This window comes from Sceloporus occidentalis, unplaced genomic scaffold (genome assembly GCF_023333645.1).
Source record: "Sceloporus occidentalis isolate IW3139 unplaced genomic scaffold, rSceOcc1.0.p SCAF_4, whole genome shotgun sequence".
NCBI lineage: Eukaryota > Metazoa > Chordata > Lepidosauria > Squamata > Phrynosomatidae > Sceloporus > Sceloporus occidentalis.
This window is the reverse complement of record NW_028316984.1, coordinates 96,926,233-96,946,188: the sequence shown is the minus strand read 5'-3', so window position 1 is coordinate 96,946,188 and position 19,956 is coordinate 96,926,233. Positions and strand designations below refer to the sequence as shown.

General features: G+C 39.2%; 2 protein-coding genes across 7 annotated transcripts in view; both read right to left on the bottom strand.

The window, feature by feature from the left end:
• Window positions 1-871: 871 nt before the first annotated feature.
• Window positions 872-7,663, bottom strand: TSSC4 (tumor suppressing subtransferable candidate 4). Of its 5 annotated transcripts, none has more exons than XM_089521000.1 (4): window positions 7,542-7,662; window positions 4,945-5,057; window positions 4,381-4,451; window positions 872-2,938 (listed from the first exon to the last, which is right to left on the bottom strand). In XM_089521000.1, exon 4 carries the CDS (start codon window positions 2,850-2,852, stop codon window positions 1,806-1,808), a length of 1,047 nt encoding a protein of 348 aa, XP_089377126.1. In that variant the 5' UTR covers window positions 2,853-2,938; window positions 4,381-4,451; window positions 4,945-5,057; window positions 7,542-7,662; the 3' UTR covers window positions 872-1,805. The 5 variants fall into 5 exon arrangements, with proteins under 5 accessions (XP_089377126.1, XP_089377128.1, XP_089377127.1 ...); XM_089521002.1 differs by lacking the exon at window positions 7,542-7,662 and adding an exon at window positions 7,508-7,525; XM_089521001.1 differs by lacking the exon at window positions 4,381-4,451.
• A 3,855-nt stretch (window positions 7,664-11,518) lies between these two features.
• Window positions 11,519-19,956, bottom strand: part of CD81 (CD81 molecule) — a 98,540-nt gene continuing 90,102 nt past the window's right edge. For both annotated transcript variants that reach the window (XM_089520998.1, XM_089520999.1), the window contains exons 7-8: window positions 18,332-18,421; window positions 11,519-16,154 (exon numbers count right to left, since the gene is read on the bottom strand). In XM_089520998.1, coding sequence (XP_089377124.1) covers window positions 16,092-16,154; window positions 18,332-18,421 — 153 coding nt within the window. In that variant the 3' untranslated portion in view covers window positions 11,519-16,091. The remainder of the gene's footprint in view (window positions 16,155-18,331; window positions 18,422-19,956) is intronic.

The following is a 19,956-nucleotide window of genomic DNA, read 5'->3' as shown; positions in this document are numbered from 1 at the left end:
TTTGTATTCAAGATTCCACACAAACTGTAAAAGCCACAATTTTGAATACATGTTAAAACCACAGCAGAAGCCAGTTTGTGTTTACTAGGTCATGGTTTTAAAGCTGAAGTTTCAGCTTATAAATAACACTTTTTGTCTGGCAAAGATGATTGAAGGGGAATTGCCCTCTGAATTGAAGTAGCATCTCGACTTTATTGATGTGACCAGATAACAGAGAAGCTGAACTGTATCCACCTATTGCCCCTTGGACTGTTCTCCCCTCAGAAGGGGTGGCCAGGATGTTGCCTAGAGCAGCTTGAGGACAGTTCAGCTGAGACAAAGCACTTAAGATCACCCAGTAAGCATTTGGGGGTTTGGGTGAAAATCTGAATGCAACTCTCTCCGATTTAAATTGAAAACTCTAATCCCTATTCACACACTGGTCCTCTGTGTAGCTCTGGTTCAACTGTGAACCAGGAAATATGTGTTACTTAAGTTATTGCTTAAGTTATTGCTTGGTGAACTTACTATAGTCTTGTACAATAAATCTGGGAGTACTTTATCCTCATCTGTTTTTTGAGCTTACACTTTTTGTAGACAAATAGGGAAGCAGGTTGGTCATGTCATTCCAGGAAGAAAAAAAAATAGAAAGAGTTCTCCTTCACAATCATCATATGTCAAATGAGCCTGCTTGCCTAAGAACTACGCAGTATAAATTAACTGAAGAATAGATGAATGCCCATTTGTACTGCTCTTTACAAATTGCAAGAGGTTGTGTGTGTAGAGCGAGACCAGGCAGAAACTGCCACTATTGTAATGAACAGCAATGTGGGAAGAAGGAAATACAGGTATCACACTGGTTGGTAAAACACACAATCTGGAAACGAAGGAATTGTAATTCAAGGTTTTATTGACGCTGAGAAGTATTAAAAAGACCTTATGGTAGATTTGTTTAAAAGCTAATTTTCAAGCTCCTTAATTTCTGAACAAATCCAGTTATATGGATATGAAATCCATATAACTTTAGAGAAAAACTCTTTGGTATGGAGATGGAAACCATTACCACTGCAAGGGAAAATTATGTCATTCAGTGCTGAGACTCTTCTCCATCTTCCATGGCTCAGTGAATTACAGTCCTGGATTTGTTATCTATTTGCATTTTTGCTTTAAAAAGTGTACCTCACCATGTCTGAATCTTCCACAAGCCAAGTTTTATTCTCAAACACTGAATGTTTTAATGAAACAAAGTAACATGTATAATGCTTTTTTTACAGAGTACAGTATTATCTTATTCTTTATCTCTATATGGCTTGCCATAGAGTCTGCTTTTATTTTCACATATAATGTAGAGAGGTATAGGATAAGCTTTGCTTCACATGGTGCCAATCAAGCATCCTCACTTTATATCTCATTCATATAGCATTGCTTTGTCAATGCTGCATTGTATCATGGGGTGATACTGACTGTTTAAGATATGCAGTCAAGGAATATCATTCAATGGATTTTGCATAAACAACTAAGCAAAGCAGTAGCAGATTCAAATCTGAAGTGGATATACATTTTTAAAGATGCGTTCCACAACTTAAAAAATGGATTTTGCCTCACACATAGAATCATCAACTTCCAACACAAGCTTTCTTCTAGTTTTGATTCTATAATGCAGACAGACACTTTGCAGAGGGAAAGTGCAACATCCTAGTATTTTAAGCTACAGTTCCAAGTATGATAAACAAAACAACCAGGTTGGCAAAACTCATGCAAACAATGGAGGAAAATATTTTCAGGAAAATCTCTTGAGGGAGACACTACAATAATTTCTCCAGTTTTTAGGACTCTTCTTCCTCTTCATCACGGTTAGCTTTGGGTCGGAAATGCTTCCTATCCCTTTTCTTGCTACCATGGAATCCCACAGTCACCACCACTCTCTCTGCACTTTCTTTGCAATGATCTGTCTCAGATCCTTTCTGAACACCTAACTCCTCCAATTTTGGCCGTTTCCGATTCTCCACTTCCTTTCCACAACTCTCTAAGGGGTCTAGTACAACTTTATGTTCCTCATCCTGGGTGCTAGACTTATTTTGAGAATCCCCTTTCAGTTCATCATCTGCATCAGGAAGCTTAGCATCTTCATCCTCTCTCGCACCTGCTCTTTTCCTTTCTGATCTCTGTAAAGCCACCTTTGTGGGCTTGGTAAAGACAATTCTTCCTGCACCAGAGCTGGAGGAATCTTGGTTGAAAGATGGGGTATAGCTGTCAGGACAGATTGAGCTTTCTTGTCCTTTAGTCTTCTTCAAGCTCTCCAGAAAATCCATGGCAACTGCCCTGTTGATCTTATCACTTGACTCTGAAACATCCTCCAAGCTGTATTTGGTCCATCTTTCTGGATGTGCCACATAGTCAGGAACTGCTGGGGACTTTTTAGGAGCTGGTGGTGGTTTATTTTGCCTTCCAAGGCTTTCTGTGGGCATCTTGTTTGAAAAGGTGGGAGGAGGGAGAGGGCGCTTAAACCTTCCATCGATTACATTATCCTCAGCCATTGAGGGCACTGCCTGTTTTGCTGCCCCTTCCAGACAATCAAAAATGCTCTGGCTGCGTTGTGAGAAGCTTGAACTCATCCCTTTCAGGTGAAAAGGCTGGACACGTGATTTTTGATGGCAAGGGTTACTGCTGTCATCTGTTCCAGAGCCCACATCATTCAAGGGTGAGGGTTCTTCAGGAGATATGGTATCAACTTCAGTATCACCTGGAAATGTGAAGTCCTCTGAATCTGAATCACTCAGGGAAACTGTATCTGAGGGAAGGACACCCTCATAATCTGCATCCCCACCAGCCACTATACCCAGAAGAGGTTCGCCTGCACGTTCCTCTCCCATCTTGAGAAGTTACTTTATTAAATCAACTTGGGTTAAACCTTGCTGTAGCCAACTATGTTTTCCAGCTCTTTCAAGTTGCTTAAATCCTAGAATAAAAAGGTACAATTAAGATCAACTGTAAAATGAAATTATATTGTGGCACTTGGTTCTTCATTGAGAAATGTCAGTATTGAAAGATTTCAAGACAAAAAAAGGAGAAAGAAAAATTAGCATGGAGGACCCAATTCTGCTAGCATCCCAACTAATTAGGTCTGAATTCACTTTTGCTATAATAAACTATTTTGTCATTACAAAAGCTAAATATTGCAACTTCTCTATTTAAAAAAATAAAATAAAACTCTAATCCTGTAAGTGCAGAACATGTATGATTTTATAGGATACCACATAGGCAGAAACTGTTGTTCCTTGCTCAATTAAACCCAACATGTCCTTTCTCACATAGTCTACTCAGCAAGTAATAAAATATTTTCAGAAGAACTGTCAGCTGAATAATTTCCTGTGTGGGGGGCAGATGCAGCAAAGTATGTTTACTGCAACTTAGAATTCTGACACAACTGTAATTAGACAGTCCATCAGAACATATCTGCCATGATATGGACTCTAGTATAAAACATCGGCTGTTCAAATGGGGCAAGGCTCCAGCTTATAAAAGGGAAGAAACATTGGCATAACATAAACTAATGGGAAACATAACCTATTCTCAACGTACACTGCAAATTAACTATACATACAATTTAAGAATATAGCTTCAAGACCAGTTGCACTAAATCTCCCCTGTGCTTGAATAATCATAAGATGCTACCTCTCATTTGAAAGCTAAAATATTTACTACATGTCAATGTACTTTCCCTGTTCGTTAAAACAAAACAAAACAGACCCTATTATGAGAGCCAGCGTGGTATACAGTTTGCGTATTCAGTTAGGACTCTGAAGACTAGAGTTCAAATCCCCACTCAGCCATGAAAAGCCTCTTGGTGACCTTGGGCAAGCCACTCAGTCTCAGCCTCAGAGGAAGGCAAAGAGAAAGCTCTTATAAAGGCATCTTGCCAAGAAAGCTGGAAATGACTTGAAGACAAGTAAAAACAACATTCTATTCTACATCTGCATTTTGTAATTCAATCATTTATTTTTATAACCACCACCACTGATGAAATGGCAACATTACTTGCCTAATTGTGCATGATACTATTATTTTGTAAGGTATTTGAAATACAATAGCAGAGGGGGAAGCAAGTTGGTGGTCAAATTTCATTGGCTATCTATAGTATCTTTCCATCTACACAATACCAAGTTGGCTGGGAGAGCTTTTATCTAACCTCTGTACTCTGAAAGCCATTCCAATGTTATTTCCCACCACATCCATTTAGAGTCCAACACTATTCAGTGGATCTACAGTGGATCTAATTATTTTTGTGGCATCCAGTGAATGGTTTCCTGAAGAGGAAAGAACTGCACTGGACTGAAGCTGCATCAGATCCTGTATCATGGTGATGGTAAAAAGGTACAGAAAAATCTACTTGCCACTCACCATCTGGAGTTTGAAATAGTATTCGATCCTCAGGGTCATTTAAAGCCACCAAGGTTTTCAGATCTTGCTCCCTGGCAGTAAGAGGTTGGACATGTCGTCAGTGCAAATAAATAGTGTGGAGTAGCAATCTTCTAGTATATCAACAGTACTTGCCATTTAGGTGTGGCTTTTAGCCTTGTACTAATGATATCTGCAACTGATCCTATGAAACTGAACAGCACAATCTTTGAATATTTAGCATCAAGAACAGGATGCCTTGAGTTACAGAACTTACAGCAACATTTCACAAGTTGCTTTTCAAACAGGAAAGCTATCCTAATTAAATTCCCAAACTATACCAACATCGGTTTAGGCGAATGAGATGAAAATAAGAAGAAGAAGAAGAAAGCATTCCAGCTCTTCTCCCCTCCAGTGCAAAAATGAAATGAGGAGATACATTCTAAATGCTCAGGAACAATATTGACAACATGAGGATTTTTTTTAAAGCTGAGCTTTAGGCAGTCTTCACTGGCAGGTAAAAAGAAAAAAGTGGTGAAAAGTAATTTCCAGAAAGGAAAGACTCACAAGTTTATTGCAGTGATCTGATTATTACATAGTTCAGACGGGATGGTTTCTCTCTGAATAGAAAGGTCCCCTTCAGAATCTTCCATAATAGTCTTGGTCCCTGTTAATCTCAACTGTGGAAAAGGCAAAGAGTACATTACCTCTTTTCCTCCTGTTCATATTATAGGTTGTAAAGAGGTCTTATAGCACCTTTGAGGCTAACTCAAAGAAAGAAGTTGGCAGCATGAGCTTTTGTAGACTAAAGTCTACTTCCTCGGATGCATTTGGTCTAAATGACTAAATTTATTTATTTACTTACTATATTTATACCCTGCTCTTCAGCCACAAAGGCTCTCAGAGCAGTTTACAGATAGTTAATTAGACACTTCCCTGTCCTCAGGCTTACAATCTAAAAAGACATTTATACACACATATACACACATACGTGTGTGTGTGTGTGTAGATATATATGCATCTGAGGAAGTAGACTGAAGGAAGTACACTGAACCAGCTTTAAAGCCAACTTGAAGACAATTTTGTTAAGGGAAGCATTCACTGCCATTACATAAATCTAAGTTACTTCGTCATTTTAACATACATTGTTTTTATAGTTATTGTTTTAATTTAAATTGTATTCATTTGTAATTATTGTTTCTAGAATGTACACTTCCTGCATGTTTTAATTATTTATTTTAATTAACTTGATTATTTTCACGCTGCTAACTTCTTTCTTTCAGTGAGTCTCAAAGATGCTACAAGATCTCCCAACATCTCTGATTCTACAGTCTAACATGGCTCTTTGAAGTCTGTTATTATATATATTATATTATATTATATTAATAATGTATTATTATTATTATTATTATTATTATTATTATGTTATTATTATAGAATCATAGAGTGGGAAAAGACCACAAGGGCCATCCAGTCCAACCCCATTTTGCCATGCAGGAAATCCAAATCAAAGCATCCCCGACAGATGGCCATCCAGCCTCCATTTGAAGACCTGCAAGGAGGGAGACTCCACTACACTCCGAGGAAGTGTGTTTCACTGTCGAACAGCCCTCACTGTGAGAAAGTTCCTCCTAATGTTGAGGTGGAATCTCTTTTCCTGTAGCTTGCATCCATTGCTCTGGAGCAGCAGAAAACAAGCTTGCTCCCTCCTCAATATGACATCCCTTCAAATATTTAAATAGGGCTATCATATCACCTCTTAATCTTCTCTTCTCCAGGCTAAACATCCCCAGCTCCCTAAGTTGTTCCTCATAGGGCATGGTCTCCAGACCCTTCACCATTTTAGTCGCTCTCCTTTGGACATGCTCCAGTTTCTCAATGTCCTTTCTGAACTGTGGCGCCCAGAACTAGACACAATATTCCAGGTGGGGCCTGACCAAAGCAGAATATAGTGGCACTATTACTTCCCTTGATCTAGACACTATACTTCTATTGATGCAGCCTAAAATCGCATTGGCCTTGTTAGCTGCCGCATCGCACTGTTGACTCATGTTCAACTTGTGGTCTACTTGGACTCCTAGATCCCTTTCACATGTTGTCTCCTTAAGCCAGGTGTCCCCCATCCTATATCTGTGCATTATATATATATCATTAGAGTATATATATATATATATATATAGAGAGAGAGAGAGAGAGAGAATATTTTATACTAATATAGTAATTATACTAATTAATTAATTATATACTAATATATATATATATATATAATATGATAACATTATTATTATATATAATATATTTAATATATAATATAATTATTATACTCATAACTATACTAATTAGTATAATTATATATTATTATATATTGTTAATATTTTTACTATATATATTAGTATATTTTACTAATATAAGTGTATTAATAATATAACATTATATTACCATATATATATATATATATATATATATATTAGTCCTGAATCTTCGTTTGCAAAGAAAAGCCAGAGAGTATACCAATATAATAATGTATTAACAATATATTTTATTATGATGTTATATTATTATATATTACTATTGTATATATATTATTAATGTATTTTATACCAATATAATAATGTATTAATAATATATATATATATTAATATATATTATTACTATTATATATATTATTAGTATATTTTATACGAATATAATAACGTGTTAATAATATATATCATTATTATATTATATATTATTACTACTATATATATATATATATATATTATAAGTATATTTTATAAGCTATATATTAATATACTATATATTAATATGATGTATTAACAATATATTATTCGTTTAACTATTAGTATAATAATTTATTATATGATCATATTATTATTATTATTATTATTATTATTATCTGAGGGGGGAGTGCTATGACTCCCTTCAGCCTGACTGTAAACAAGGACCACTCTGTTCCAATGAAAGGGGGAGACAGGTCCATTTGCAAGGGATACAGAGCTTTTGGGCTGGGACTGCTGAGCCAAAACAAGGCCACTGCTATTCGTAAGCCACCAGCCCCAGTAATGAAAACTCCCTCCACAGGGCGACCCTATCCCTCCCCACTCCCCTCCTTCCTCTTCTTCTTCCCCACCGGCTTCCTCGCTGCGGCGTCGCCTCCATCTTACCTCCGCCTTGGCCCCCTCCTCCAGCCCTTCAATGGACAACAGCACCAGCTAAGGCCCTCGAGTAAGTTCTGCCGCGGCCTACCCTCTTCTGCGCAGTTTCTCCCGGTGCAGGCTGGGACTTGGAGTTTTCCCGCGCCCCAGTGTGTTGCGGAAACCTATGCCCCCTTCTCTCTTCGGAACTACTTGTCCCGAAAGGCCTCTCGCCATTAAAGGGCCCGGAATGACGCACTTCCAGCTCCTCCTCCTGATAGGCCGCCTTCTCCCGAGGCATCCTGGGTATTGTAGTCATGTCAGAATTTTTGACTGCCGAATCGGTAAACCATATTATTATGTATTATTACTATGATACATATCATTAGTATATTTTATACTAATATAATAATATATTAGTAATACATTATACGTAGATATAAGAAATAGTGTGTGTGTGCGTGTTATTATTAGGGCCTAAGGTGAACCTATCATGGGGTTTCTTCAGAGGTTTGCCATGGCCTTCCCTTGAGGCTGAGAGAGTGTGACTTCTTGCCCAAGGTCTCCCAGTGGGCTTCCATGGTTTCCAGTCATAGTCCAACACTCAGGGTTCAAACCTCATCTCAGCCATGCAAACCCACTGGGTGACCTTGGGCAAGTCACACTCTCTCGGCCTCAGGGAAAGATAATGGCAAACCTCCTCCTCTGAACAAATCTTGCCAAGAAAACCCCATGGTAGGCTTGCCTTAGTGTAACCATTAAGTCAGAAAACACTTAAAGGCACACAAAAACAACAACATAGAGGGAGGGGGGCTCAAAGCCACTGTTTATGGGGAGGGACTGAACCTGCGCCCTTAGTGGAGGGGGGCAAAAAAGCCTAATTCTTGCAAAAGGAGCTAAATTTCACTTAAAGAATGGAGGCTGAAACGCACATGCACACAACAGTTCACACAACAGGCCAGATTCAGGGCAGGCTGCATGTACATAATTGGTATGAATCGAAATGAAACTCACAGCTGGCGGCAGCAGTGCAATTTATTTTCTACTTTGGCTGAGTTTTACCATTGCAATGTGCTTCCCTTTCCTGTGAAAGCGAGAGGCTAGAAATGACATCCTGGCATAGTGGTTTGAGTGCTTTGGTAATCAGTCAACCTAAGAACATGTTTTATGTTTATGGTAGCTTAAGATCATACTGTACGCCATAACACATTTATGTGACCATAGTGGTTTGAGCACTGGACTAGGACTCTGAAGACCAAGGTTCAATTCCTAGGTTGGCCATGGAAACCCACTGGGAGACCTTAGACAAGTCACACTCTCAGCCTCTGGGGAAGGCCATAGCAAACCTCCTCTAAACAAACCTTGCCAAGAAAGCCCCATGAGACTTTAGGGTCACTGTAAGTCAGAAACAACATGAAGGCACACAGCATCCGAAACTGAAGAATTATAGCAATATCAAGTATATTTCTATACCGCTTACCAATGTACTAAGCGGTTTACAAAGTGTAATCTGCCTCCAACAAGCTGGGTACTTACAGGTCCAAGATGTCTGCTTTGGTAGAAGTGGTAGCCTTCTGGATCTGCTTCTCCATGGATTTTTTAACTAAAATTTCTGAAAGTGTGAGTTGGGGAAGAAAAACATGTGGCAAACTGATTTTCTCCATCCAACGTGTTGAAGGGGCTGAGGCAGAGCAAGGTGCTGAAGAAACCAGCAACAGAACAAGAGCAGCAAATCAGCACACTTTTAGCCACCTTGAGTCATAGTTTTAGGGGCAAAGGAGGTGCATAAATAAAGTTCTTTTGTGCTAGACCACAAAAACTCAAGATGCACTCATCTAAAACCCTCCCAGTCCCAGCCTATATGCTTTATCCACTAGGCAGGAGACAAGAGTCTATAGAATATGGCCTCAGCCAGACGAATCCCTTTGCAATGTTTTAATGGATTTTTTTTAAAAAGCCAAAACTTAGAACATGAATTTTAGTTCCTAACTGGGAGAAAGGAGAACACCATCCAAGTTGGGAAAAGCACACGAAGCCAAGAATGTACTGCAGAAATGTAAGTATGTGGGAATAAGAATAAGAGTAGATAAGTATGTATGTATCAGCCCACAGGAATCATATCCATGGGTAGCCATGTTAGCCATACAGCAAAGTACAATATCACTCAAAATCACCATTGATACCTTTATTGAAACAACCAAAATGCACAAAATACATGCTGCAAGCTTTCCAAGCTCCACTAGCTTCTTCAGCAGGCAAAGGTATTAAAAATAATACATGGGGGGGGGGGGAGGACACTCTTAAGAGTCACAGGCACAGGCCTACATTTTGTCAAGATGTTGTTGTACTCAGTTAAGATAGTATGGAGGAATGTATTAGTCACAGGTCCAAAACACACTACAGAAATAATCCAATTTGAAACTGCTTTAACTGCCCTGGCTCAATGATATAGAATTCTGGGAATTAGTGTTCTGGGAGACATTTAGCCTTCTCTGTAAGAGAGCTCTGGTGCCACAGCAAACAACAATCCCCAGGATCCGCTAACACTGAGCCAAGGCAGCGAAAGTGGTCTCAAAACTGAATTATCGCTGCTGTGTGTTTTGGACCTGTCTGCTTTTTCAAATGTTGAGGAGAAAGCATGCCTTACACAGCTGTGAAAAGGATTGCTAAAATGTGAAAACAGACTAAGTTCTTCTAAAGTGGCATTGCCACCCCCATTTGTTCTATCAATACAATTCCTATTTATAGAACTCCGTCTGCTACAAGCCGTATGGTCACTTTCACACAAGCTGTCTTCTTCTGGTGTTGACATGGTATAACAGATTCTTATGAATCTCTACTTGGACTTAAAATATCACTGACTTTGATGAGTCTTACTCCCATGAAATGGTGCATAGATTTTACAGCCTTATTTTTTCCAAACAGCTCCATTTCAAACCACTGCTTTCTCATTTTTTCTGTTTTGTGCAAGCTTATTTACTATTTATACACACTCTTTCCCACTGAAATTACAACCCAATTACAACAAAGATTTATTATTGTCCATTTAACTCTTTAACAAGTGGCCACTTCTTTTGCAATACTTCTATGTGTATGAAAATGCTGTGCTTCTGGAACTACACTGTTCTTCAAAGAAACAGCCTTTGAAAACCAAGCCCTCCCAGAAGATTAAAATTTCCACTGATTAGTTGTTTGGCAACTGATGATTAAAATACCTGCATACTCTTGGAGAGTGGAAATTCTACATGCAGCATGAAACTGGCTGTATAAAAAGGTGGTGGTGGAGAGATTATGTCTCAGCTGTTTTGAATCTTGAAATGTATCCCTTGCAAGAGACTACCCAAAGAAATAATGGAGAACTGACAGAGGTAGTAACAGCTACATAATTGTATACGCACACACTGCCAACTATAAAATATAGCCAGAGTTGGAGAACTATAACATTTCTAGAGATTCCAACTTTGCAAATTTTGAGAAAACGGATTCAGATTCCTGTGACATCTGAAATCAATCACCAAACAAATCTTGACCTCTGTGTTGGGCAAGGACAGGGTGCATATGGCCTCTGAATGTTTGGCTGAGAATTAGATCTGCTTGGAGCTGTAGCCCCAAAACATTCAAAAGGCCACACATCCACACCACTGCTGTGGATCATAATAATCCCCACTTACCCAGTGCTTCATCACCATCCCCTGTATGTGAAAGTGTTCCTTTTTTTGTTCTTGACAAGACCACTGGAATAACACATCACAATTTGAATACAGGAATTGTGTTACACAATAGCAGGATGAAGCACAGAAGCTTTATACCAGCAAAATCTTCTCATATATACACATTTTGAGGAACAGGAAGTGACTATTGCTTTAAAACAGGAAAAGAAAAGGGAAAAAATCTAAATGAAGTGTTAAGGAAGCAGAATTCACCCAAGCAGGACTCGATCCAAAAAGTCTGAAATAGCACACTTGTTCCATGTTGCTGAAGGAAGGAATAAATCTGACAGGACACAATTGGCTTTTGGCTGTTTTAATTGTTGTCATATATATATATATATATATATATATATATTTAAAAAATGTTATTTTAACAGATTCCGTTAACATTCAGATAAACAAGCAAGACAACAGCAAATAGACAAGATTGCTGGGCATAAGCAAAGCCAGGGCAATGAGAAGAATGAGGGTGAGTTTTGACCACAAATGAGGGGTGATGGCAGTGGCCTGTCACTCCTCCCTAGTTCATTTGTTCCTCCCCTTTCAAAGGGGAACTATTGGAGGAAGTTGCAAGCCCAGGTTGTTTGCTGAAAGCAAGAAGAGGCAAGATCTTCATTTGTATGCCTGCACTCTTGCGAGATAGATTTGTTGCCACCTGTTTCTATGACAGGCATTGGAAGAAACTACTTGGAACTGATTATTTTCTCTCATTAATCTAGTTGGAAACATGGATGTTTTTGAGAGAGTTGCTGAATTTCTAATGCAAATGTTATCTCAGTATATTTTGCAATAGATGGGAGTTTCTTCATGGCCTTTCTCTGTCCAGAGCAAGGCTCAGCTGGCCAATACTCATTTTACTCTTCCCTTCTCGCTCTTTTGTTATGCCCCATTTGTTCTCTGTTCCCAAGGTTGGCTTTGCCAGTGCTGTGGAGATGTGATGGTCAAAGCATTGGGGTGCTGTGTCTTTTGGGGTCTTTAAAAACATGGGGCTTCATCACACAATACACACTAGGAGAAAATGTTTATTAAAAATCTGAAAAGTGACCAAAAAAGGCAGAAAAGAAATAGTACTTAATGTGAACATACAGCTTGTGACATGCTTCACAATATAAAAGAAACCCAAGCGTTCAGGGCAATGTAGCCAGTAGCTATGTTTGGCCCACCCTCTGTAGTCTCTTCACAATTAGTCCTGTTTAGTTTGCACAGGGCCAAACCATGAGAAAGATGCTAAATTTCTCCTTTGGTTTACAACAGAATTCTTTATCATAGTTTCTTCAAGGAACACAGCAACCTTAAAAAATTAGTTCTTTGAGCATAATCATTCAATAAAGCTCAATCCAGCCAACTGGTGTTCTCTGGTGAAGTACAACCAGGGAAATGTTTTTTGGAATCTGGCCACAAGCTTTGTGTTAGTTTTAATAAGTTGCTAGATAACCTTAACTGTAACCCTGCCATGGGCATCTCTTAACTCAAGCCCTCTTCCCTTTCACCACCTATCTTATCAACCTATCTTGGAGTTCTGAAGCCATCTGTACCTCCCTCTTGCTAGTTCTTTGCAAACACTCAAAGGAAAATGGCAACAGTTCGTGTCATTACTGGCACTGAAAGAAGACCTAAGACCAGCTTACATGAATGCACCAACCACAGATCATGGACTGTTAACACTTTATAGACAGTAAACATGAGCTCTGCTAAAAAAAAAAACCCCTAAGAAATCCTGCATTAAAAAAAAAACCTTAACAGGTCAGGGATCTGTTTTTAGTTCATCAACTAAAGTTCAAAGTAATACTGCCCAGAAACAATTTTACAGTTTAATAGCTTCTATGTATTACCTTCTCTCACCTTTTCTGGAGCACAAAAAGATGCAATTACGGGACTATTCCTAGCTTTAAGAGCTTTATTTCCAACCCATTTGTCTCTCTGCAGAAGGCAAAAACTGCAACTTAAAAGTCACTTGCACAGAAGCACTTTTATTATCCATTTTCTGGTCTCTTGCTTACCTCTCAGGAACACAGATTATACTTATATCAATATTTGTAAGTATGTAAAATTAAAAAGATTAATAAAAAGCAGCCTCCAGAGAGTTTGAGTCGGAGGAGTAGCACAGTCTACACACTGCTTTCTTCACTGAAGTTCCAGATGTGTACCTAACCTTGTTAAGCCCCTAGTTGAAAACCACACCATCCAGAAGAAGCTTTCCATTTTCAAAAATCAATACAAAACAAAAGCGATATGACATTGCTATACACATTTATATGTAGGATGCAGCTGGTGCCATGCACACAGAAAACTCCAGAAAAAGTTTAATGGAGTTCATCTTCCTCATCAATGCAGTATAAGCCTCACTAGTCAACTACAGCTTTCAGTCTACAAGAAAGTGTGTTCTCTGTCCCAAGAATATGCTGATATTACATTTAGAAGAGAGACTTGTGAAGCTTCAGAACAAAGCACTGGCTGTTTACAAATCAACATCTGCATGCTAAACAATATCAAACATACACTATTAGAAAAAAATGTTTAGTGGTACATTTATATACATTTCTCTGGGAGACTTGACAAAAGGCAGTGAGTTACACATATCCATCCTGCACACTGGTAGCCACAATGCAAGTGTGTATGTGTGTGTAATTAAATGTACATGCATAGCTGATTACCTAAAAACTGTACACAAAGTATATTATACTGGAACATATGACCCTCAAAACCTTTGAAGGGTGGGGTAGGTTGGAAGAATCATTTTTTGTTTCCAGTGCATGCAAAGCTTGACATTCAGGGCAGTGTTGCTTTAAGGCTATTTCTAAGGCTAAAAGAGGTGCTCCCCCCTCCCCCAAATTCTTGGGATACTGTTTCTTAAGAGTTTGATTAGGGTAACTTTTAAAGGGGATTCTAGATAGTGGAGTCCATTTTAGCCAAGCCATAAGGACAAAAAAGGTTTGTGGGGTGTGATGGTGGAGATGCTGAAACTCTGACCAATCTTTTGTTTAGTTTTCTGAGATGCCTAGGTTATTCTAACAGTATATTTGTACTGAGCCTTTAGTTTTCCCCCACTGATGTATTTAGAGAGGAAATGCATCAAGGGGTACAGAATCCATACATGGTCTCCTGAATGTGAATTAAAAGCATTGCAACTAGAGTTGTAAAATTATTTATGAATCATTGTACATTTATATCCTTTTTGTTTCTTCCACAATTCTAAAGGGCACAGAATCTACTCCATTTCAGAAGCAACGCTGCAGATTAAAACCAGGATTAAAATTACATCTTCATGAACTACAACTTGCAAAGAACATAGAAGGCAAACTTCAGCTACTAAATGGGGATGACAGTAGGGTTTGCCTGTGGCATTTCATCATGAGTTTCAAAAACCAATGACAATGGGCAGGAGAATTCTATATTAAGGAAGAGGTTAGTGGGTGCTAGGTAACAAACAAGGCCTCTTTGCAGTGTCCTACATATATATATATATATATCTCATTGGCTATTCTCCACGTTTATTAGTCTAGTTTTTTAAAAAGGCACAAATACAGGTGCCTCCTTAAAAACTGCATCTTCAATGAACAGGTTTCCAGCCATTATTCTACTGAATTCCTTCCACAGATAGCTTTTGGCATCATTAAAGTATTACACATTTACCAAGTGAATGACATCAGACAGCACTTGCATTCTGAACTAATCATGTAAACATAGCAGTAAGATATAAAAAGCTTCAACATTCCATTATCAGACCTACTTTAGTTTTGGTTTTTTTATTCATATAAACAAATAGTTTGGATCCCAATTAACAGATGAGCTCAGGGTTTAAATTCTTTCTCCATTATAAATTAATACCTTGTGAGATTTTTAGATTTAACACATCCATGTTGTGACCCCAGAAGACATTAAGGATTTTTCATGTTAATGGGGTCTATACACATTTACAAAATATCATGGATGGAGGAGGAGCACTGGAAATACAGTTTGAGTATCCCTTATCCGAAATGCTTGAGACCAGAATTGTTTTGGATTTCAGAATATTTGCATATACATATAATGAAATATCTTGGAGACCAAAGTCTAACTATGAAATTGATTTCTGTTTCATATACACCTTATACACATAGACAGAGGGTAATTTTATACACATTATTTTTTAATAAGTTTGGCACGAAACAAAGTTTGTGTACACTGAACTATCAGAAAGCAAAGGTGTCACTATCTCTACCACCCATGAAGAAAGGTTTGTATTTTGGAACATTTTGGATTTTTTGGATAAGGGATACTCAACATGGAATAGGTCTAAAAGCAATATCTTCATTACCTCAAGGGAGAATTCTTGTATCCACACATGCTCAACTATTTAGAGTAAGAATACAAGATTATTTATAAGTCACAATAGAGAATGTTAGAACAGGAAATGCTGAGAACTGGCGCAACACCCCCCTTCCCCCAAATCGCTGGGGAATACAAACACAGGAAGTGTACACATTCTTCATAAAAGTACCTATCAATGGGGAAAGTCTCCTTAATTCCATGTTGGTAGTACTAGAACAGTGGGGTGGGGAGAAGGGAGGGGAGAGAAAGAGAGAGAAGCTATTTTTGATAAAAGGCCTGGAATCACTGGCATTAATAACTTTTCTACCACACAAACTGATGTGTCTTTTTAACTCTGCCACAAATATACAAAAAAAAAGACCCCCCCCCCCCAGTTCCCTCCCTTAAAACAAACAGAAAGAAGAAGACTTCCAAGTAAGAATGATAAGTACTGTATGGTAATATCTGAAATATTTATATACATAATTTTCTTTGTGTTTTGTTGGAAGTGTCTCCTGGTCTTACAGTGGCACTCTGGGGTCCCTTCGGCTCCATTGCTTCGCCCCTGCCCTTCCACTTCTCAGTAGACAGAGCTGTTTCGGATGCCACAGCACAGTACCATGCTCAAGATCATTTCAAAGATCTGTAGGGCAAGGAGCAGAAAAATATAAGCATTGAGACTCCAGCCCACTTAGCTATATTTCTACAGAAAGTAACGGCATAGGTGCTCACCTTGGCTGCACATTTATACTTGCTCCTATTTAGACTGGCAAGAAAAAGCCTGAGGGGCAAACTAATTCAAGTAAAGATGGTTAGAAATGGATTTTGATTAAAGTCAGCTTGCTTTCTCACTATCACAAGTTCAAGAAATAAATTAAAATGTGGTCTGCATTTTAAGTAGCAAACAATAGTAATCAAATACATTTCAACCACATTATCAAGACAATACTAATTGGAAGAAAACTGCTGCCAAGTCTCTTTTCAGCCAAATAGATATAAAACAAATGCTAAAAAGGAGGACTTGAATAATACGAGTTTTCACTTTCTGTGGGAAGGCAAAGGGGCAAGGAATGCTTTAATTTACTATGTGGAACTCACTGCCACATGATGTAGTGAATGGCTACTACCTTGAACAGCCTTAAGGGGGAACTGAAAACATTCATGGAGGTTAGGACCCTCAGTGGCTATTAATTAGGATCCCAGAAACGGTATGTGTCCAGTGTTAGAATTAGTATGCCTCTGCACATCAAACTGACAGGGGATATGAAAAGGTACAAGTTGCACTCAGATCCAGTTGGCAGCACCCCCTCCCCCAAAAGCACCTGGTTAGCTGAACAGAAGGCTAGACTAGTTAGACCTTTGATCTAAGATCACCTGGTTTTTTTTCTGTTCTTATATCCATTATTTTCCTTCAGAAATATTCTTTGGAAACCATAATGAAGAACACTGAAATCTTGGTGCCTATTCATACTACATAATTATAGTAGTTATTCTGCTTTAATTGCCATGGTTCCACCCCAATCCTGGGGTCTGTAGTTTGGTGAGGAACTAGAGGAACCTTCTGGCTTAGAAATCTAAATGTCCCTCTCTAAGATGCAAATCCTAGAATTCCACAGCTCAGAACCATGGCCGTTCAGGTGGAACACAGCAATATAATTGTGCAGTGAGAGCTAGTGTGGTGTAGTGGTTGAATTACAACTCTGGAAACCAGGTTTCTATTCCCAGCTCAGACATGAAGCCCACTGGGTGACCTTGGAGAAGTTACATGTGCTCAGCCTCAGGGGAAGGCATAGACAACCCCCTTTGAACAAATCTTGCCAAACTGCTTGAAAGCACACAACAACAACAACACTGTATAGTGTAAATAGGCCTCTCAAGAACACTTAGAAGGTTTCTCCCTTGTTGCCTGGAAGTGCAAGAAATAGAAGGGTAGGCAGAAGTAACAACTAGGATGTTGTTACTATTCCCTACAACTAGAAGGGAAGAACAAGAAAAAGATGGCGGTAGTAGGCAGAGAGACTCTGGAGTTCATTAATATAATTTTCTCCAAAACCCAAATATCTCTTTAGAACTGTGAAAAACTATTTTTTCAAAAATGTAGTTCTTGTTTTGCTTTTGCTTTTCTGCAACCCCAATACAGTTCAAAGAGTTGGAGTATACAATAATATTGTATAATATATTGTAAAATATTATATATGAAGAATATAAAAAAAATTGCTGAATAAAAATATATTCAAGAGTTGGAAAGGAGGTCTGATTTGGCCATCTTCCCTTGGGCATGCACTTGCCAGTCCAATTCCTCCCTCCTGATTTTTCAGTCTATGGCCTGGTACAGATGGACACAAAGTGCCAGCCTATGGGTAGAGTCACAGCAGAACGTCCACACGCTCGACGCCATGACTCTGTCCCTAACGTGCCATGATGCTGCACACCGTTAAAGACAGTGCGGCATCATGGCGGGACCCTGGCACTGCATATAGATCCAGCGCCAAAAGGCCATCATCACAAGGCTGCCCCACTGTGTTTGGGGTGCCTTTTGGAGGACGCAAAAAGGAGCTGCATTTTGCGGCTCCTTTTTTTGCCCTCCAGAGGCTGGATCAGAGCTGTGGTATGCGGTGGCCACAGCCTTGATCTGGCCAGTAAAGGGGCAGCTGCATGCTGCCTGTTAGGGGCTGTTTGTACAGCCCCTACATTCCCATTACCAAATTTTATAACCCTCTGTTGCCTGACTCTGAAGCCCACCAGCATGCTGCTCATAGATGTTGCTTGGATGGCAAGACTCTGAAGTGTTCCACTGTCTGACACAGAAACCACACTTACCATGATCACAGCCACCACAATGGCAGCAATACCAATCAGGTACAGCTTTCCAGAGAACAGCTCATCAATTTTTGCATGACAGTTCAAGTCCTGAGGTAAAAATAATGCATCTGTCAGGTAAATATCCTGGATGTGAGCCTACTCCCCCATCACCACCACAAGTATAACCATGAAGAAGATTGAGGGTACAAAGTCTATCAGGCCATGCACCTCAATCCCATAATAGCCTCAGGATGACCCAGATCCTACTGTTGAGGAAATAATGATTTAGCTCAAAGATGGGAAACTAAAGGATATCTAGATGTTGCTGGACTGGACTGCCTTTGCTAATGAGATCTGATGAAAGTTGCATCCCAAACACATCTGGAAGCCATCCTTGATTTAGCTCCTCTGATAACCCTTCATACAGAAGCCAAACAGAGTATCCATATTAAATATTCAGTCTCTTCAAACAAATCTCTGTCCATCTGCTTCTTTACAGCAACACATCATAACATCATAAGGGTAAGAAATGGAAGGGTGTGTATATGTGTTTTATCATATAAGAAGGGATTCTAATTCAAGTTAACCACTTATCAGGTAGTTCCATGTTCCAAGATTAATATTTCTAGATGGATCATCTTGCTCAGTGCAGTATTTTGCATGTGTTTTACATAATTGCAGCTTGGATGAAACAGATTTGCTGGATTCATCTCAATGAGCCTATAGAATGTCAGGTGCCAAGAGAGGGAGAGTGCCACCTTCTTGGTAGCTTTCAGTATTCTCAGCTGTTTTGTTTATTCGTATAGGCTGACATTGGCACTAAAACACAGTGGTTCAGTTCCTGTTCTCAAGGCCGATTCAAGAAAATGGGGCTGAAGGAACTGTTGTTTTAACACGGCAGGGCAAGTGTTGGCCTCCCAGGACCATTTTTGTGGTCCCCAAGGCTCTTCAGGGTCAACTTTTTTTGCCCAGAAATGCCCTCTAGGGGGCATTTTAGCCAAGCTTTTCCCCCAGGGTTAATTTAGGCCCAGGAGAGGCCTTTTTTGGAAAAAGGAAATGAATTGACTCCTACTCAATTCCCGTTGTTTGTTTTTTTAAAGCCTCTCCTGGGCCTAAAATGTTCCAGGAGGACCTAACAAAATAGCAAAAATGCTCCCCGCTCTCTAGCGGGTATTTCCAGGGCATTTGAAGTCAAAAATATGTGTGTGTGTGTGTGAGGGGGGGGGGTTGTAGTGTATACAGTGAGGGTGCAGCCTTCCAAAGTATACAGTTCCTATAATATTGTTTGTGCAGCTTTAGACTTTCTTTTCACCTCTGAGCACATCAACAGCTGAATGTCCTTTCAGCTTGAGTCCAATTGCGTCATCAGCTATAGTGTTACTCAAAGTTATCCTCTTCTGTACCCTAATAGCTTGTTGACTGCCTTCTGACCTGTCTTCTGGCACTATTTCTTGGTTTATTTTGGATTGTCTCATCATAGGGTTTTCATGGTAAGAGACGTTCAACAAAAGTTTTACTGCACAGTACAATCAAGCATTAACTATGGTGCCACTTCTGCTATCTGTGAGATCCTTTGCCATTATCACCCCACACTAATGTTTGGTATGATTAGTCTGGCTCCTCAGCAAAAGACTGGTTAACAT

Coding starts and splice junctions, on each gene's coding strand:
- TSSC4 (XM_089521004.1), bottom strand. CDS start 2,852: ATGGGAGAGGAACGTGCAGGCGAACCTCTTCTGGGTATAGTGGCTGGT.